At 36.9% G+C, this 19,306-nt stretch overlaps 3 protein-coding genes across 8 annotated transcripts in view; 2 read left to right on the plus strand and 1 right to left on the minus strand.

Moving 5' to 3' along the window:
- LOC129751708 (breast carcinoma-amplified sequence 3 homolog) overlaps nt 1–13,780 on the minus strand; it is a 68,123-nt gene extending 54,343 nt beyond the window's left edge. For all 5 annotated transcript variants that reach the window (XM_055747404.1, XM_055747396.1, XM_055747390.1 and 2 more), the window contains exons 1-2: nt 13,588–13,780; nt 7,366–8,063 (exon numbers count right to left, since the gene is read on the minus strand). The gene's annotated coding sequence lies outside the window, so the exon portion shown is untranslated. The remainder of the gene's footprint in view (nt 1–7,365; nt 8,064–13,587) is intronic.
- LOC129751740 (28S ribosomal protein S9, mitochondrial) overlaps nt 1–17,399 on the plus strand; it is a 76,434-nt gene extending 59,035 nt beyond the window's left edge. Inside the window, exons 1-2 of one of the 2 annotated variants that reach the window (XM_055747418.1) lie at nt 15,963–16,050; nt 16,124–17,399. In XM_055747418.1, the coding sequence (XP_055603393.1) occupies nt 16,132–17,328 (1,197 nt within the window). In that variant the 5' untranslated portion in view covers nt 15,963–16,050; nt 16,124–16,131 and the 3' untranslated portion in view covers nt 17,329–17,399. Of the gene's footprint in view, nt 1–15,962; nt 16,051–16,123 lie in introns of those variants that run through there. The other variant, XM_055747427.1, reaches the window with a different exon arrangement.
- On the plus strand, nt 14,674–15,631 carry LOC129751748 (tRNA (guanine-N(7)-)-methyltransferase). Its single transcript, XM_055747440.1, has 2 exons — nt 14,674–14,929; nt 14,998–15,631. The coding sequence occupies exons 1-2, from the start codon at nt 14,805–14,807 to the stop codon at nt 15,605–15,607; spliced, it is 735 nt and encodes a 244-aa protein (XP_055603415.1). The 5' UTR covers nt 14,674–14,804; the 3' UTR covers nt 15,608–15,631.
- Nucleotides 17,400–19,306: the final 1,907 nt, after the last annotated feature.

The raw sequence follows: 19,306 nt of genomic DNA on the forward strand, positions 1-19,306 counted from the left end.
AGGAAATTTACTTCAAATATGCAGTTTTCCTTTCTGGGAAGAATCCCTTGCACAAAATTCTCGAATCTCCTCCGTACTGCTAACTGGTCCAGGTGATCTTATATTTATTTTTAGAACAGTCTGCAATGTTCAGCAAAAAAAAATGTCTCCTTCGCATCACACCATCGTCGTAAGTTTCCTGTGTGTTTGTTGAGTTGAATATCTAAACTCCCGCACAAGACGTACGTACCCACATATGTGGGAACGTAGACAAGAAGTTCAACCCCTGGAACAATCAAAAGGGAACAACACTCACTTCATAGGTCGGTCGCACACACAAAGATTTCGCTCAGCTGGAATGAATATCCAGCAGCAAGATACAGACTTCCAGTATGGTGGAAAAACAGTCTTTTGTTGTGTTTCCTGTTACGATTGTATGTGGGGCCCAGTTGGAGCTGGCTGCAGCATCGTACGGGAGAAAATACTTTGTGAATTTTCGATATAGGGAGTGCTGCACATGTATGAGGGCAGTTCTGCATACGGATTGATCTGAGGAAACCAGCTAACCAGAAAGGATTAGGAGAATGGAGTTTTGAGTTGAAAACAAATTCTATGAGACCAAGTTCTTCAATGTAAAGTTACATCGACTTGGTAAGTTTCAATAAATTGAAACAATTCTTAAACAACTGTAAAATACGAGAGACATTTTTTTTATTTTAATAGGATATTTAACAAACAACCCGAATCCAACAACCAATGGTTAGCCATTCGTATTTCAATTTATTGATATTAGACGGACGGGTTGACATTCAGTAGGGCAACAAAAACAAATTGATGTTTGTTTGTCATCTGTGCAACTTTTCGTTCTTCTAGAAGCTTACATTGTTGCATTCAGATATCTATATAGATATCTGATGCTTCGACAACGCTGCCAAACTGGGACTTTCGTCAGAAAAAGAGCGATGATCTAGACAACCATCGAAAAAAAATCGTAGGTATTGGTTCAACGGCTGCATAAGTTGGAATATTTCACCTAAAAACGTTTCATTTTGAAAGTTTACACTGTGGGTTTCTAAAATCAGAATGGATTAGCAGAGTTATTTATAAATAAAATTATCTAAACGTCGTGAAAAGAATGAATAATGTTTTATGAAAGCGAAAATGAGAACTACAGGTTTCAGGCCAAAGAATTTTGATTGATGTTTAGCAACATCTGTCCATGGGGGCTGTTACAATCTAACCATCGTAGGTCTGACTTAACTTCATCGAAACTGTTTGTTCTAAGTTAACAGCTCTGTTTAGCATTGAACCGAGTCAAACTTTCACTGGTATTGGTATACGAATGAAATCAGCGCAACAAAAAACATCGGACCATACTTTGTACATTTCCAAAGTTAGGCGAGTGCAATGCTTCGTGTTTGCTCACCCCATGGCGGGACCCTGTGATGGATGAAATTTTTCCATGCCCTAGAAGAGAAAGAAACTGGGAGGTTTGGGGTGTGGGTTGATTCTGTGGGCGAGCGCGCTCTGGGGGGAGCCGTTCATTATATCAATATCGAGCGTATCGTGGGGAGCAGATGTATGTGTACTTGCTGTAAAAACGTCACGCCAAATCGGTGGAAAACATCCACACAAACACAAAGCCCGGAACCAGCTGAACGGCTCGGTTGTATGCGTGGTTTCCTACGCAAAACAAAGAGACGTAAACATGATTTTCGCGTTTAAGATTTGCTGTGCTCCCCTGATATGTGTATGACAACTTAACGGCTGTCTCGGATGTGGGGTGGTTTGGGGGGGCGAAAGTTACTTTTCGGAAACTTCATGCTAGTGTGATTGGATGATCAGCTATCATATCATAAGCCCAGTAGAGAAGGTACAAAGCAACGATGTCTCATATCCAATCATCTGCCGATATGTTGGGTTTTCGGGCAGACTCTGTGTTCGGGGGAGAGTCTCTAGTTGTTGTGTTGAAAGTGACCAAAACAAAACTGCAGCTTTCTGTCTGCGTTGTGTTTGGCTGGCTAAAGTTTGAACAGAACCTAAACAAAGCTTTGAGAAAGTTACTTTGTGGGTTACGTTTTACAGAAGCCAAATTCATATTGTACTGGGTTTATTTTATAGAAGACATCGAATTTTATGGCAATTCGAAAAACACTGAAATGAAAACTTGGGTTTCAATTTTATGATCATGCAAAGAATATTCTAAAACTTATTATCGAATTTCAATTATACCTCAAAGTTTACGAATAATGTTTTCAAAGCTGTTTAACTGCATTGCGAAGATGCGGATAGTTCTGCTGATGATGGCACCCGCTTAAAAAGCCAAGGTTTAGAATTTGTAATCAATTTACCTTAACATGTACCAACCCACTGATTCTTTCTTGCATTTAGTCGTTCTATTTTGATTGAGTAAAGAACATTAAAACAACATTATATGCATGTAAGTACATCTTCATAGAAGATTATCTAAGTAATAAGGGTGCTTAATCGGAATAGCGCACGGCACCCTTTCAAATAAACGAATTTCAAATCAAATCAAATATCTAAGAAAGCCAAGAAAAGGTCGACCAACATGCTCTTCGAAGATTCGTTAACATGTTAAGGCCCAATGTCTGTTTCATAAACATTGAGGCCCAAGTTAGGGGAAACAGCGAACACCAAACCTCGCAGTACTTATATAAACTTTTCAAAATTCAAAAGTACTTAAGAACATTGAACAATTTTCCCTATTCATAGAATTTAGATGTAACCATTTTCGAGGATTGGAAAATACTAGGACACAATATCCTAATTGCAGCTGTAACATGACACCGATCGATAAATTCATACGGATTGAATAACCTTGAATTATAAATCGCACATTATCCCTGGCAATTGATTCACATTGTTATTCCACTGTTATGATTTTTGTTTGTTAGCTTAGCTTAGCTTAGCTTGATTAATTACTCACATCCACTTTAAACCGTTAAACCCGAAATGCATAGTTATAGAAAATGGATTACTTACTTCCAGAGGTCGGCATTAAAACGCTATTCGCTAGTTAGTCCGCTACATTTTTGTTTATATATTTATTTTATAACTTTATTTTTAGAAACATTACGGCTGAAAAAACTCCATCACCTTGCAGAAAATAACATTTATCAGCATTCCGGCTTGAAAAATGGCACCTAGTGGAGTTTGTTTATCCGTTATTTCAACAGAAATCCCGTAATAAAATAAATTTGCCAGCAAAAAAGTAGCGGACTAATTAGCGATTAGCGATTTAACGCCAGACACTAGACAAAACCATATTTCAGCATTCTTCCTTGACTGATTTCTTGTGGTGGAGTTTGTCTATCTGTTAGTACAAACGTTTGGTCAAAAACTGAATTAAAACGATAATTATTTAACAAAAACGAAATAGACAAATTAGCGATTAGCGCTTTAATGCCGAACACTGCTTACTTCAAAATCAAATTATGATTACAATCAGTTCGAGTTCCACGATCGCTGGTGTGGCTCAGTAGAACAAGTTCCACATCGCCAATGGTTGCTACTCCGTGATTGACCGAGGCCATCAATTTTGTTCAGAGGTCAAATGAATGGTGCTTGGGATTAGCAACTCATTCACACTGCACAAAACTAATGCTCTCTCTTTGAACGTCAATAACGGCGCCGGCCACGTCCTAGTAGTCAATGGATAGATTGGAAAAAAAGAAAGGGATGAAAGATTCATTTGTGCATTAGGACCGAGGTTACCTCTGCATTCTAGCAAATTAATTTTGGTTGGGACTGGGTAAAAGGAATTAATTGGGAGACACTTTCGACAAGTGTTACGGTGAACCATAAAAATTATTTTCCTTACCCCTATCAGCTCCTATTCGACGCTTTTAGTTAATACGGGGGCATGAGGTTGTTTAGTGTAATGATGACAAAAAATAACTACTATCACTAAGTGCCTATTTTTCATGAACATTCCTATCTTTCTCCAACATAAATTTGTAAAAAAATAAGCCTATAGTATAACCGTAATATCCAGTGAAATATCAATTCGAAGATTTACCTTCTTTTTAATTTGTTTATATCTATATGTAAAAAATCTATCCTGAATTGCAACAAGTTTAGCGGTGATGAATGAGTGAATAATAAATTAGAAAAAACCGTTTAACGCGTAAATCGCGTAAATGATATCAACAAAACCATCCCTTAAAAAAAGTTCATCAATTCAAAATGCTCATCGTAAAATTATAACTCTGAATTTAACTAGATGACACATTTTTAAATCTAATTTTTCTATTCAATTTTTAGTACATCGAATTTTAAATATTTTGTATTTAAAAAAAATAGTCCTACATGAAACAGGGTTGTGAAGGTTAGGTGGGAATACCCCTATCAATTTCCTGTTCTCTCCAAAAGGTGACGATCTCGACCTAAGCACACAATTGTAAACATACACAACGAGTTTGGCTCCTTAAAACCTCAAGTATTAGCAGCTTCAATAAAAATTACAAAAAAAAACCAAGAGTTCACAATTTTTTCCAGATGTAGTTTAAGTAATTGAGAGGTTTCCCTGGAAAAGCTGCATCATCCGCGGTCGAACCGGAAAGGTTCTTTACACTATATGTTATTATATCAAAAGATTCTCAAATATCCCACAGCATATCAACAGCAACTGTAAATGTACACTCAGAGGAAATCTTATTATAAATTTCATAAGATACATCTTATGAACCACTTTTTTGCGTCCAAACTAATTTTTCATAAGAGTCTTATGAAATTCTTTCAATTTTCATACGATATTCTTATGAAAAATAGAAGAAACGGCATTGTGAAAAAATGATGAACACATTCATTCATAGCATCAGTTTTTTTTCATCATCTAACAGTACGAAGCAATCGCCAAATCATAGTTATTATAGTTTTCCTTCAATGTTAAATGTTATTGTTATCTCCGGAATGGTAAGTTCGATTTGATGTTTTTGGTGTGAACGTTGAATATATGAGTAAACTAAAATACATTATTTGTTTATTTTCCAGCAAGCCGATCGGCAAAAAACGAAAGGCCGAAGATTAAGCTGCGGCAAAAAAAACTTTGATGGAGCCGTCTGTTGATGCGCTGCTGATGGTGACCATGAAGGATTTAATTTAAAACAAATTTGGCAAACAATAAAGTGAATGTTTTCAGCATGAAATATCGAGAATTTTTCTTATTAGAAAGTGATTTACTGTTTTCATAAGAATCTCTCATGAAAAGCAACAACCTCTCATTGAAGTAGGCGTTCATCTTCAGAATTCATTCGCGTCATAAGACAATCTTATGAATTTCATTAATTTTTCTTATGGCGCCACTTCATAAGAGAATCTTATGGCATACATAATAGTATTTTTATGAGTGTAACCGAAATCTACAAACGCAAGAAAATCGTTTTAATTCAAATTAATAATAAAAATATTTACCAAAGGTTTGAATTTTATGTTCACAATAACCTTATTGAACTATTCTAATGAAAGAAAATAAAATGTCGATGCTTATCAAAAAGTATATTTGCAACTGTTTATGCATTTTCTGCAAAAGCTCCTGAATAAATGTGTTATGATTTTTGTTTGTTAGGTTGAAAAAGAAAAATAATTTTCGTTCGCGCCACAAACCAATTTGTTTGTTGTTTCAAACTCATAGGCACCCATATCCTTTTTTTAGTTTAAGGGGGGGGGGGGGGGGGGGGTAGGGTCTAACACTTTCAAAAAATCGATTTTTTTATTTGTTTATTTTCTTATTGTAAAACATTTCAAGAATGTTGTGTCAAATTTTCAAGTCAATTGAAGCAAAACTATAGAAGTTATAGGCCTTTATCTCCTCCTATCTAATACTGCAAGAAAGCAAGAGCAGAAACTTCAAACGCCTTTTTCTCGAAAGCACATTTTTAAAGTCCGTGGACATCGTCATTTGAAAACTACTTATCCGATTCTTTTCAAATTTGGAACATATTTTCTACATATTAAATACCAGACCCCAACGTTTTTCTTTTTTGATTTTTCTACTTTGGGGAGATTTTACAGGTGAAAAATGGCGGATTTTTTCGTGAAAAATCGTAGTTTTTACTTCAAACAGCCACAAAAAATTCATAAAAAAATGTTTAAGTTAAATAAAAACGTTGGGGTCCAGAAAAACATCTATTAAAAATATTGTGCTCTGATTTTTTGACTTCAGATGATTCTGTGCTGAGATACAGTGTCCACCGCAAATCGTGTTTTCTAAAAGGCATCCTCGAAAGTGCTCCGTCACCGGCTCATTTTTCAATATTTTTCTACGAAAAAATTACTAAATGTTCTTTTAACAATGCTTTGTATAATGCAAAAATTTTTAATACATTTGTTTGAACGATAGGTTTTGGAAAAAATCGTGAAAATAGTGTTATTTTTATACCCGTTAGACCCTACCCCCCCTTAATTGACTCGTCATGATAGCATGGAAAGGAGCTCAAGGTGAATCCAGATTACTTGATTCAATTTTTTAAATATTTTTCCTGATCTGAGAGAATTTCTGGAAAAAAAGGTTCGTCAACAATTTGCTGAGCTAGTTTTGTAATCATTCCTTTTAAAAAATTATATAAAATTTGCATGAGTGTGAATGATCTTTTTGTTTCACTTAATTAAATTGTTATTGCAGAAACACAAATCATACCGAATGACCCACGAAAGTCATTGTTGGGGCCTCCGATTTTCTTGTTTGGGCTATTGCACAGGTGATGTTCCGATTAATCAATGAACTAAACATACAAAAAAATAAACAACCAAACAACAGTGTTTTCTACTACGATGTTTTGCTTTGGTTTTCCAACCCACTACCGAGCAGGGCTCGGATCCCACCCAACCCCAATCAACAGCGCAGTACACCTAAAGTTATTGTTATGATCCCATATGAAATGTATGTGCTGGGCTGGTGTTTGTGAAATTTCCCCCCTGCAACAAACACATTGACCCATCTGGAGCGTGAAGGTGTTTGTGGCACAAGAGTGTTAACCAGGAAAAAACAGATTGCAAACGAAGGACAAAGAGACGATAAATGGGGCCTAGGAATATGAAAATTGACCAGATTTTCCGCCCAATTTTTTCCTCATACAGTTTGGCTGGACCTAAACATTTGTTGTCTAAGATGTGCAAGTTTATCCTAATGGTCAGCTAAAACCCGTCTCTACAGGTGCCATTTTGTAAAAGGAAATCTCAGCGATTTGGTGAAACCATTTTCCTACTGGATGAAATTTTCCCTGTTAGGTTTCGGAGTGTGTATTGGGTATAGACATATCTAGAGTCTGTAAGAGGCCATTTTTGTGCAATAATGATTTCTGCCCGAGTCTCGGAAAGAAAACTAAAAATAGCGGAAGGAAAAGAAACGGAATGTATACTCACTGTTACTGTGTACCCAATAGTCATATTTTTCACTGTTGTTTCGATGAAAAGGGCAGCGAAAAAAGATGAAATTGATCAAAACAAAAACTGCGTCATCATTTTTGTTCACTGTCGATTTTTTTTCCTCGTCTAAGAAAAAAGACTAATTCGCCCACGACTTCTGGCCAACGAAGACAAACGGCTGACCCTAAAGAGCGACCGAGCCCAGAGTCAGTGTTCCTCCAGCGGGCACTTTTCACGGGAAAATCACGCTTTGCACGAATACACGAACTTTAAAGTTTCCAGCAAAATTCGGAACGAAAAAACAATGGCGTATCTGCTACTGTGTTGTTGCTAATCCACTTTTCTTTCCGTATGAAGCTTCTATCAAGGGCACCTCCCTTGTTCGAAACGGCTGTATGTTTTTCCTGCGCTGGTACTTTCCTGAACTACCACCAATACTTTACACCTCACCACAATTTGCGCGATCGCTTTAGCCCTAAAGGTTCTCCGTCGCAATTGCTGGGCCTTCGAATCAGGTTTTATGGTGTATTGATGAATCTCGCTCTGGCATAGGGTTTGATTCGGTAGTCAGAAAGTTTTTTATTTGGACACGCAGCGCCAGGAATACGCCTACGATCGACGGAAGTGCCTCCACCAGATTCCTCCGCTAGCGACTCAATTCTAGACTTTCCTAGGCTTTGTTGCTGGGGTTATATCTTTGGACAAAAGACACAAATAACACTGAATTATTTACAGTTCAAAAGTTGCTCTGCACTGCTCTGAGGAACAAAAGCTTCTGGCGTAAAGAAACAGCGTACAGCCACTCGTTAGTCTCGAAACGGGTTCTCATTTAATGAGAGACCCTGTGGTGAGAATGTGATATCAATTTGCCTGTGTACGCTCCAGCGTGTCCAGATCTACGGATTTTGACTACTGCTACACATCGGTGTTCGAAATCTGCGGATTTACAGGATTTCCTACGGATGATTGAATATTATAGCGATATTATAGCATTCACAAAAAATCTTGCTGTTGACCAAAAAAAGGACATAAAGTTCCATTTCACTAGAATCAGTATTTTTATTTCTATTTTGTCGAATCTACGGATTTGAGCGGTTTTCAATCTGGCAGCTCTTGTGTGCTCTTTTTGTATTCTCCCAACATTCGCTCTCCATTGTGTGCAAAACAAACATATGAGAATAGAGAACATCGGATCATATGGACAATTCGAAAGTAATGATCAATATTTTCTTTAACAATAGGGAGTGTATACAAATAATCGTTCACATTCTGTTAATTTTGAGGAAATAAAATGTTTTAATTTATTCAACAACATCCGAGCCTGTTTATAAATAATAATAAAACAAAAAATACATACACCGGATTCTCTTTTTAAGCGATGTTTTAACGCGGTTTAAAAATGAAATTAAAGTTTGATAAAAATAAACACAGAACCATTGTTAACACAAATCACTTACAACTGTCTAAACTAATTTTATAATTTTCAACCATGTCTGGTTGAAATATTTTTATGTATGGCTTAGAAAAAAATTAACTTCTTAAGACGTTGGGTTGAACGTGTTTGTTATGTTTGTTTTGAGCTTGAGCTTAGCTTGAGCTTAGATAAACCGTACATTTCAGTAGTTGCTACTCCGTGATTGACAAGAACCATCAAAATTGTACATAGATCCAAATAAATGGGGCTTGGGATTAGCTTACCATTTTCTGTGTACACGTTTCGAAGGTTCCTTATCTTATATGGTCAATAACGGCGCCGGCCACGTCCTCACGGTTCATCGGGGAAAGGGAAGGATTGTTAGTTCGACTTCCGTTGCTACTAGAGACCGAATACACCTCTAAATCTCCACGGTTGTCACAGGAAGGGTGGTTTGTTAGTGGGGAAGGTAAATAAGATCTGGATTCCCTTTGGGAAGGGATGTGATCAAAACAAAGCTAAATATTAAATGATCGTCGCGTCGCACACTATCGAGAACACCGCGTTTTTATTTAGAGCAAATGCGCCCTAGCGTGGCATTGTCATACACGTACAATACACTTGGCACATGAACAACTCAACAAATTAATCCGCGCGCTTAATGTAACAAAAAGAGCAAAACGTCCTAACTTGGCATTGTCATACCTACGCGTACAATGCACTTAGTACCGGTGCAACTTACCGAAGATTATAGCGCGCTTAATACTAGAAGAGCAAAAACGTCCTAATGTGGTATTGTCACTTGGCACCGGTGCAACTCACCAAATTTTTCACGCGTTTAAAACGAGAAGAACAAAAACGTTGTCAAGCATTATGCAAACGGGGAAAGAAAGAGGAAAAGAAAAAAAACGCATCTGATCGCGCCTCGCTTGCTTGTTGTACTCTTTTTCTAAGCAACTGAACGGAGGACAAAACACACACACACACACACACACACACACACACACACACACACACACACACACACACACACACACACACACACACACACACACACACACACACACACACACACACACACACACACACACACACACACACACACACACACACACACACACACACACACACACACACAAGTCCGTAAAAAATATAGATTGCTGCCCTACGTTTTGGAAATCTTTACAAAATCCAATTATCGAGCACGTCCATTACCGACCCGAATTATAACACTTCTGATACCAACTCGCGTCAACAGTTCAATTTAATAAAAAAAAAACCACTATTCGCATTCAAGATAACTAATTGATGTTGAATTATTCAAATACCATTTCACGTCATCAACTTCCGCAGTATTCTAAGCATGTGTTTTGTACCAACTTTTTGAAACAGTCTGTTCACCGAAACCTAAATATTGATAAAGTTGACTCCTGCTATCAGACACAATTAAATTTTTTATTCAAGTATCTTAATTTTACTACCAACGCCGACCGATAGCTTAAAGATACTTAGCTTAGTTTGGTTGTTTCCTTTCCCGAATCTTTCGGATATCCTTTTGATGTTCGCAGCTATCACTCAGTATCAAATTTATGTTGTTTGTTTTGTAGGCGCCGTCTTCTGGGGTTGTTTGTTTTTGCTTTCTTCTCATTCATCTGTCATCGGGAATCCAACCGAGGCGTTACGTTCCACTTTTTGTTTCATTCGTAACGTTAGCCAAGGGGTACTCGAAAACTTTTTGATCAACCACTCAAAGAGAACCGATTAGAAAAAAATCAACTTGGCAACACGTTTAAGGGACAGAAGAAAAATGAACCAATAGTGAAAATTTAGAATTCACATCTATTCTGCACTTATCCAACGTTGAATTGAAAACTTCTACCCGGCTTCACTTAAAGGAACTCTCGTTGTTTCACTGCACCGCAAGATTACTACCCGAATAGAAAAGTATGGTGAAAAAACCATGAATTCCATATTCACAAACCATAAATTATACGGTTTATACAATGATTATGATCGTCTTCGATACCGTGAACGCACATTAGAATTCATAGTTTTCGACCATACATTTAATCGTTTTGGCGAAAATAACCATGAAAAAGGGGTATTGTTATGCAGCGTGACCATGAAAAAAATGGCGATTTTCCATACATTGAGAAGCCCAAAAATATAAAGTTCATGGTTGAAGCAGCTTCCAATTTTTCATAGTGAAACCATGAAATTCCGGTTTTTTTCAATGTTTTAACGAAGATGGAAATCAAGGTTTTTCTATAGTACATACATATTGTTTTAACCGTGAAATTTCATGGTTTACTAGGAATAAATGAAATTTTCATTAATTGTAATAATTGTCAAAGGTTATTACTCGTTTCAAGGAATTTTATTCATGATTAGTTGCGCTTTTTAATAAGCTTGATAATCGTTTATTGAAAAGCTCGACCAATCATGAATATTATTCCTTAAAACAAGAAATAACTATAGCAACCTGGTTAATTAAAAAAGAATTTTAAATAATTTATTTTATTTTATGATTCTTAGATAGCCTTTTATAACAAGGTTGTTGCTGAAATTCAGCCCATCGAATACTTTACAGCGATTTCGACTAAGGACTTTTTCAGCTCATATCCAACGATGAACCCAAACAATCCATAGTAATGTGCTCGAAGATTCAGGTCTTTGGTACGAGCAACTAATTGAACGTGTTTGTTATGTTTGTTTTGTAAATAAAATAAAATATGTTTGTTTTCATCCTTTCATAGTTCTAAATGAAAAAAAAATCAATACAGCTTGCAAAATGTTGCTCAGCACTTCAGTTTCTTGTTTACCTACCAGATCCAAATATCTTATCTCTCCTGACTATCCTTGTATGTATTAGGTGTGTTCAACAGAACTCAATCGAAATCAATTGAAATGGATTGACAGTTGATCAGCTGTTTTTCCAATTGACTTCGATCGATTTCTATCAGGCTGCTGAATGAACAGTCAGACACTAATACTAACGCGCTGCTTTTGCTGTCATTTTCTTATACAGCTGTGTACTTGGAGTTTTCTGGCTTTATTTAATAATGAAAATTATAATAGCAATCGTCTGTTACTGTACTGTTGTTTTTACTTGATTAAATGGAAAAAAAACCGAAAAAACCCTTTTTTTATTGATTTATCGATTCTTAATAAACATGACACCAGCCCGACGGCCCTGCCCCAAGTCATTAGCGGCACTGAACGAAGCCCTTTGCACTGGCATCTCCTAGAAGTTGCGGGATCTGGCCACAAAGGAGGTGCAGGACCAAATCAACGACCCAAATGTGACAATTGTGGGACTTTGGGAAGACAAATTATTGGAATTTTTAAGAACAACGGAACTATTTAAGTGTATTTGATTTATGATTTTATTGATAGTTATTTAATTTTCTTTGCTCTTTCTATCCAAAAGAGGCGAATGAATTATAAATTTAAAGTCTCTTTAAAAATAAATAAAACAAACAAACAAACAAAACTGCCAAACACTTTTCCAACACTTCACCACCGAATCAGCATGAATGTCGCAGCACCACAGCCTCAGCATGACTGCCACAGCACCAACGAATCAGCATGGCTAGCACAGCACCACCGACTCAGCACAGCACCATTGACTCAGCACAGCACCACCGACTCAGCACAGCACCACCGACTCAGCACAGCACCACCGACCCAGCACAGCACCTCGACTCAGCACATTACCACCTCAGCATGGCTAGCACCACCGACTCAGCACGACTGGCACTGCGCCACCGACTCAGCTAACTCGCACAGCACCGACTCCAGCATCCGACAAAAAAACACCAAAGAAACAATCAAAATTAGTCACAACAAACCAAACCAGCTGTTTTTGACAGTAAGCAACTGCATGTGTGTTAGTGTAATTGAAACCGATGGAAACGAATCCTGCTCTCGAGCTTGATCGATTTCGATTGGTTTCGATCGACTTCGATTGGCTTCATTGAACGTCAATTGGATTAGTTTCGATCACAACATTGGCTGAGTGAACAACAATTCACCAATCGAAATCGATTGAAACCGATTTCAATTGGTTGTTGAACGGGCTTATTGTTGATTCCATTTTGAATGTTTTTCTCTGAACTTCTCTCGTGCTTAGAACAGAAAGTTTAAAACAAAATTCGATCTAGAGCATGAGTGACACTGACTGATTTCGCCCATTCCCATCCCATCCTCTCTTTGAATTGACCTTACTTGTTGCCAGATTCAATTTGTTAATTCAAAAATATTAAATTTGAAAAAAAAAATCGGAAAGCAATTCCCAATGTTGACTTTATGTAAATCTAGTATTTACACATGAAAAATAATATTGAGAAATACTATCGATAACCCACAAGTTTAAAATATCTTCCGTTGTGATGGTCAAAATCAAAAGTTACTTAAGAAAATCCGCAAATTCGGCCACACTGCTTCCAACCAAAGCTTTGAGTTGATGATGTTGATTGCACCCACAAACACACACATCACACCGTGTATTTCGCTCTCATCAATCGTTCACGCAAAAGATTATTGAAATTGCACAGATGTTTTCACAGGGGTAAATTTAAATCGACCAATTTTTACATAATGTTTTCTTCGCCCTAGAAACAATGTGTTACTTGGTTACTTTTGACTTCAAATGCAAAACCTAAATTATCAATGCACTGTCACTGATACCTAAACGGACGTCTAGCTTTGATGTTTTTTTTTCTATCGGTGTTCCTCAGAAGCATAGCAGCACAAAATGATCGAACTTTGCTTTCCTCAGCGCCAATGCGCAATTTTTCACTCACTTCTTTCTGACGGTTTAGGAAATCTGGATTTAATTGCAGAATATGTATCGTAAATTCACATGTTATCAACAATTGTGACACTAAAATGTGATTTTTCGACTTTGATACTCAGTTTAAATTATTAGATATTAAAACAAATGTAGCAACTTTCAAAATTACAACATACTCGCACTAATGACTGACTCGGTTTGAAAAGTTTGCATGGATTTGTTGGCCTGCGTGGGGTGGGCGGGGTGGGTGACTTAAGTGAGAGGACTGATCATGGTATTGGTGTCGTCGTCTTTTGAAAATTACATTGGGAAGCAGAGATGCCAATGTGCCTGATTTTTCAAGATTTGCCTGATTTTTCGAGGCTCAGCCTGACAACCTGATATTAGCCATTGAATTTCCCTGATTATCGAAAATATGCCTGATTTTGTATGATTTTTGCGAATGTGATGAAAAGTGGGTAGTAAGGAACTGGATTAGGTACCATTTCTGAAGTTAAAATGTGAAAATGTGACTGAATCAAAGCGATGGATAGATTCCCTTTAATTGTTTTTTAAAAAAAGGGAATTAAAAGGAATCTTTGGTTGCTTTGATTCAGTAGAATTATTCAACCAAGTAGGCTCACAACACATATTAGAGTGAAAATGTTGAGCAATGACCAAAAAAAAAGGTTATAACTTTGAGCGAAATTACCGTTAATTTTACGTAGCCTGATTTTTGAAAAAAAAAAAAATGTTGACAACCCTGTTGGGAAGAGAGAAAGTGGATGAGAGATTTTCACTCATTGAGAGAAATTGCCCAAACGGCCCAAACATTGGGTGGGATACTCATCTCTCCAGGTAACACTCACCGTCGCCAGATGTTTTCGCTTGTTTCGAAGGGAATAAACTTTAGCATCGACCTTAATAATAGCTTGAATATTTCACAAAATATGTTATATTATAATTAGAATTTCAACTGAGAACAACAGAGAAAAAAGGTTTTTTTTCATAAAATTCTTTTTTTTTAACGTAATCTAAAGTGAGTCCCCGTTGGTAGCAACAGTTTTATAAACATATAAAAAGACTATGCTACCAACGTTACCAAAACATATGCAATCTATGCAATCAACAAACAAACTCATGTCAAATTAATGTTCTGCAAAATGCTACGAAAGTTCAACGTGTTTTAATAGCGTTCCAATTTCCTCTGTTTAAAATTGTTAATGAATAACCTTTTTCTTTGCTAAAATGTCGGAAAAAGTGGAAGTGGAGAAATGCACTCCCCTAGAATCAGCCCAGACAAAGCTACCACAAAAGCGGTTCTACAGGCAGCGTGCTCATTCGAATCCCATTGCTGATCATAGCTTTGAATAGTAAGTTGTTAAAATAATCAAAACATTAAACTTTTTTTTTTCTGAAATCTAACTGCTCTTCACCATAGTCCAGCTCATCCGGATGAATACGATTGGAGTCAGCATTATCCAGAAGCCGGAGATCGGCGTGTTGCTTTTGCTGACATCGGGTGCGGTTACGGAGGATTTTTGGTAACCTTAGGAGAGATGTACCCGGAAAAGTTAGCTCTCGGGATGGAGATTCGAGTTAAAGTATCCGATTACGTGATGGACCGCATCGATGCCTTACGGAAGCTTCATCCCGGTCAGTACCAAAACATCGCCTGCATTCGAACGAATGCAATGAAATATCTGGTCAACTTCTTCTACAAGGCCCAACTTGAGAAGATGTTCTTCTTATATCCGGATCCTCATTTCAAGAAGTCCAAACACAAGTGGCGCATCATCAACTCAGCCCTGCTAAGTGAGTACAGCTACGTACTATGCAAAGGGGGAATGATTTACACCGTTACGGATGTCCAAGATTTGCACATTTGGATGTGTCGACACATCGAAAAGCATCCGGCTTTCGAGAGATTGAGCGAAGAGGAAGTTGAAAAAGATCCACTGTCGGAGAAGTTGCTGGAAAGCAGCGAAGAAGGCAAGAAAGTAACTCGGAACAAAGGGGATAAATTTGTTGCGATCTTCCGACGAATTTAAAAAAATAAAATAAAATAAACAAATCTTAAACATAATATGTTTGCTTTTTTTATTTAACTTAATAAAATTATTGCTGATCCTGATTTGAAACGTTTAAAATAACGTTTTCTAAAGTGAAAAAACAGCAAATTTTTCACTTCTTCCTTTTTAAAATAATGTATTGAAATGTGCAAATTGTTGGAATAATATTAAATTAATACTTATTAATATAATAATTATTAAAAAACGGCTATTTTCTATAATTTTATTTACTGATAAAATAGTTGCAACGAAATGAAAAAAAAACTTTAGCGACCGCACTGCCCTCTGCACGTGATTACTTTTATTGTGGGTAAAAGCTTCTCAAAACTGTATAACCCACTTTTAGCGTGTTTTGTTATTTTTTGCTTATAATGTTTGTGGTCAGCCTCGCGTTAAGAAAGTTATCATAAAACACGAGTGAGGTGAAGAATTTACTGATAAAATTAAGATTATGCTTTATATTTCATAAGCTTTTCTGTATTTTTTTTTTGCTAGATCTAAATATGGCACATTTCCACCATCTGTTCCGACCCCCATGGCATCGATTCGCGAACGGAAGTGTGGGCTATCTCGGCAGCAGATGGTTTTCTACAGCCGGCCCAAAGACCACCATCACTTCGTTTGCTACTGTAGAGGCTTCGCCAATTGAAAAACCCTCTAACCAGACTGTTAAAGTAAGTAAAGCCATGAAGGCGTATCTGGAACGGGCACGAGCACACGACGAATTCATGAAAGTGCAGAACCTGGAGTATAGTATAGGTAAACGTCATTTGGCTAACATGATGGGGGAAGATCCGGAAACGTTTACACAGGAAGACATAGATCGTGCCATTCAGTATCTGTTTCCTTCCGGTTTGTATGACAAGAAAGCCCGTCCAATGATGAAACCGCCAGAAGAAGTTATCCCTCAAAGAAAAGCTGCCGAATTCGACGAATCCGGTCGTCCTTTTCACAGCATGTTTTACACCGGCAGACCGAACTATTCAAAATTACTTTTCGATATTGTTGAAAATATCAACAACTTAAACTCCTTCGAAGATCGCATGATTCGAAAGCAACTATCTCCGGATCCAAATCAGAAACTAAACCCATCCGGTTCTGATTGGTTGTCAAAGGATGCGATCGAAAAGTTGCTGCTCGAAGACATATCGGATAACGAATACGATAATTTCGTCAAAGCCATGGAGCGCTTGTTCGAGCATCCTTACGCGTATCGGGAGAAGGATTTCCTCAACAAGTACCGTAAATCCTTGTTAACCAAATCTGACACCGATCAGATTCCAAAACCTCAATTTGATGAAAAGGGCCGCAATTACATAACCGTGTACGAATGTTTGCGTAAAAGTGCTAGAGCAGATGTAACCATTATTGCGCCGGGAACTGGAAAAATAACTATCAATGGTCAGGACATTACGTACTTCGAAGATGTGCAACCGCGGGAACAAATTTTGTTCCCTCTAATCTATACGGATATGGTGGGCAAGGTTGACGTGGTTGCAAACGTAGCGGGAGGCGGATTTTCCGGACAGGCTGGAGCCATACGCTGGGGTATTGCCATGGGATTGCGCAGTTTTATCGACCAGGAAACGACCGAACGGATGCGGCTTGCCGGTCTTCTGCAGCGTGACTACCGTCGTCGGGAAAGAAAGAAGCCGGGACAAGCGGGAGCTCGCCGAAAATACACATGGAAGAAGCGATAGATGTCGTTTGGTTGGATAATTTAATTGCATCGATTTTTAAATAGCAATAAAACATTGAATAGATGAAAAAACAGGCTATTCATTTTAATTCGACTTTCTTGTTTATTAATGATTCCGTGAATTTAAATGTTTTCGAACAAACCAAACCGTTTTAGTTCTTCGCAGCAAAAGGTGATAAGCACTAGCCGAAATGAAATTCGGTTAAAATGGTCCATCAACCTTAAAGCGATATACGTTTTTCTTATAGTTAAATTGAGCATTGAAAAGATTTTGTTCAAAAATCGGCAAGAAACATTCTACGCCTTCGCGACAAGTTTCGTATTAGATGACATGACTTACGGCGTGTTCGTAAATTGATTTTTTCTATCGAAGTGATTCTTTTTATCGATGTTGGCGTTCGTAAATTAAACAAACTGTATGCAAAAGCATTGGAAGGTGATTTGACATCTACCAAAAAAAATCGATGCATCACCCAAAAAATCAGATTATAAACCACTCATTTCGTCTGGATCCCGTGGTGGTCAAAACGAAAAACTTTTGGGGCATCTACTATACCTACTAGGTCAGGCAAGCCGAGCTTTTTCAATTCAGTTTTACCCGGCCGCGCAGTTTAGGCTCTAATGACGTTGATTCTCAAGCTCCACGTGTTTAAGATATTTGAACAATTTGGGCTCTATCTTCAGGGCTAGAAGCGGCCATGCGGTAAAAAAGTAGGGCAAAATAGTTACTTTGAAGTGAAATTAGGGTAAAATTAGTGACCAGATCAAGACGAAAACTAACTAAAAAATGACATTTTGAACTGAAACAAAACGCTTTAAAGACAATTCTGTTAATTGAAAAACGTTTTTTGGAAAGCTTTTGGCTTCACTTGTAGAACAGCAATATGTTGGACAAAAGAGGAACATCTTAAATGAGCTTAGATAGCTTAAGAATAGCGACCGCAGAATCCTAAAGTTCTAAAGAAACAATGAGAGGGAACCAAAAGATCGTACTGTTAAGAATAGGACAACTTAGCCCGACAAGAATTTCGAGTTTATCCATTTTCTTTAAAAAAAACCCACAAATTTTGAAAATTCGTTCTATAGTGTATACACCATCAAAGTTTTTTCAATGTCACTAAAACAATTGAAAAATTTTAAAATTATATTGAAAAAAGTTAACAATTCGAAATAATTTTGCAGAAACCAAATTTTCTACAAAATTGATATATGTTGTGAGAGATCTACAAATGCAAATAAAAAACCAGCACATGTTTAACGAAAATTTTAAAGAATTTACTTGAAATTGAGTTAAGATTTACATTTATAGAAATTTCATTTTATGAAAGAGTCATGAATTAAAAACTGGGAGGTCCTCATGAGAAAGTGACAAAACAATAATAGAGGTTTGAAAAAAGATAAAGGACAAAATGTTGACAGAAGATTGAATTTAAAAAAAAAAAATAAATGATTTAACACGGCAATTTCTTAAAAAAATAACAGATCCAAGAAACACCTCAGAAATATTGTATCCATCCTAGAAACACCTATTCGAATATTGTAGAAAATATATTAGTAAACCTCTAAGGTACAAAAATTACTGAAAGTTATCGAAAACTTCAAAAAGGGTTGGAAATCTATGTCTTTCTCCAATCTTTCAAATTATTCGAAAATGTCTAGAAATAAGGGAACTTAGAATTGAAATATCTGATATTTTCGATTCAAATGAGCCACTTTTCACAAGTTTACCTTCCATTTAATACAACCAAGAGCATTGAAAGCACGGAATGTTTCCTGCCATGTGATTTAGTGCACTGTAAAGATTTTGATTGATTTTTTTAAAATAAAGTTGAGAAATATTTTTAACAAATTCAAGCTTTAAAAGTCATAACACTTCAAATCTTGGTTAAACATGTTGTAATAGTGTATCTTTAGGAAATATTTTTTCTTGACACGAATGCCAAAACGATGGTAAAGTGTCACAAACAAAAAACTAAATA

The sequence above is a fragment of the Uranotaenia lowii genome, chromosome 1 (assembly GCF_029784155.1).
Source record: "Uranotaenia lowii strain MFRU-FL chromosome 1, ASM2978415v1, whole genome shotgun sequence".
Lineage (NCBI taxonomy): Eukaryota > Metazoa > Arthropoda > Insecta > Diptera > Culicidae > Uranotaenia > Uranotaenia lowii.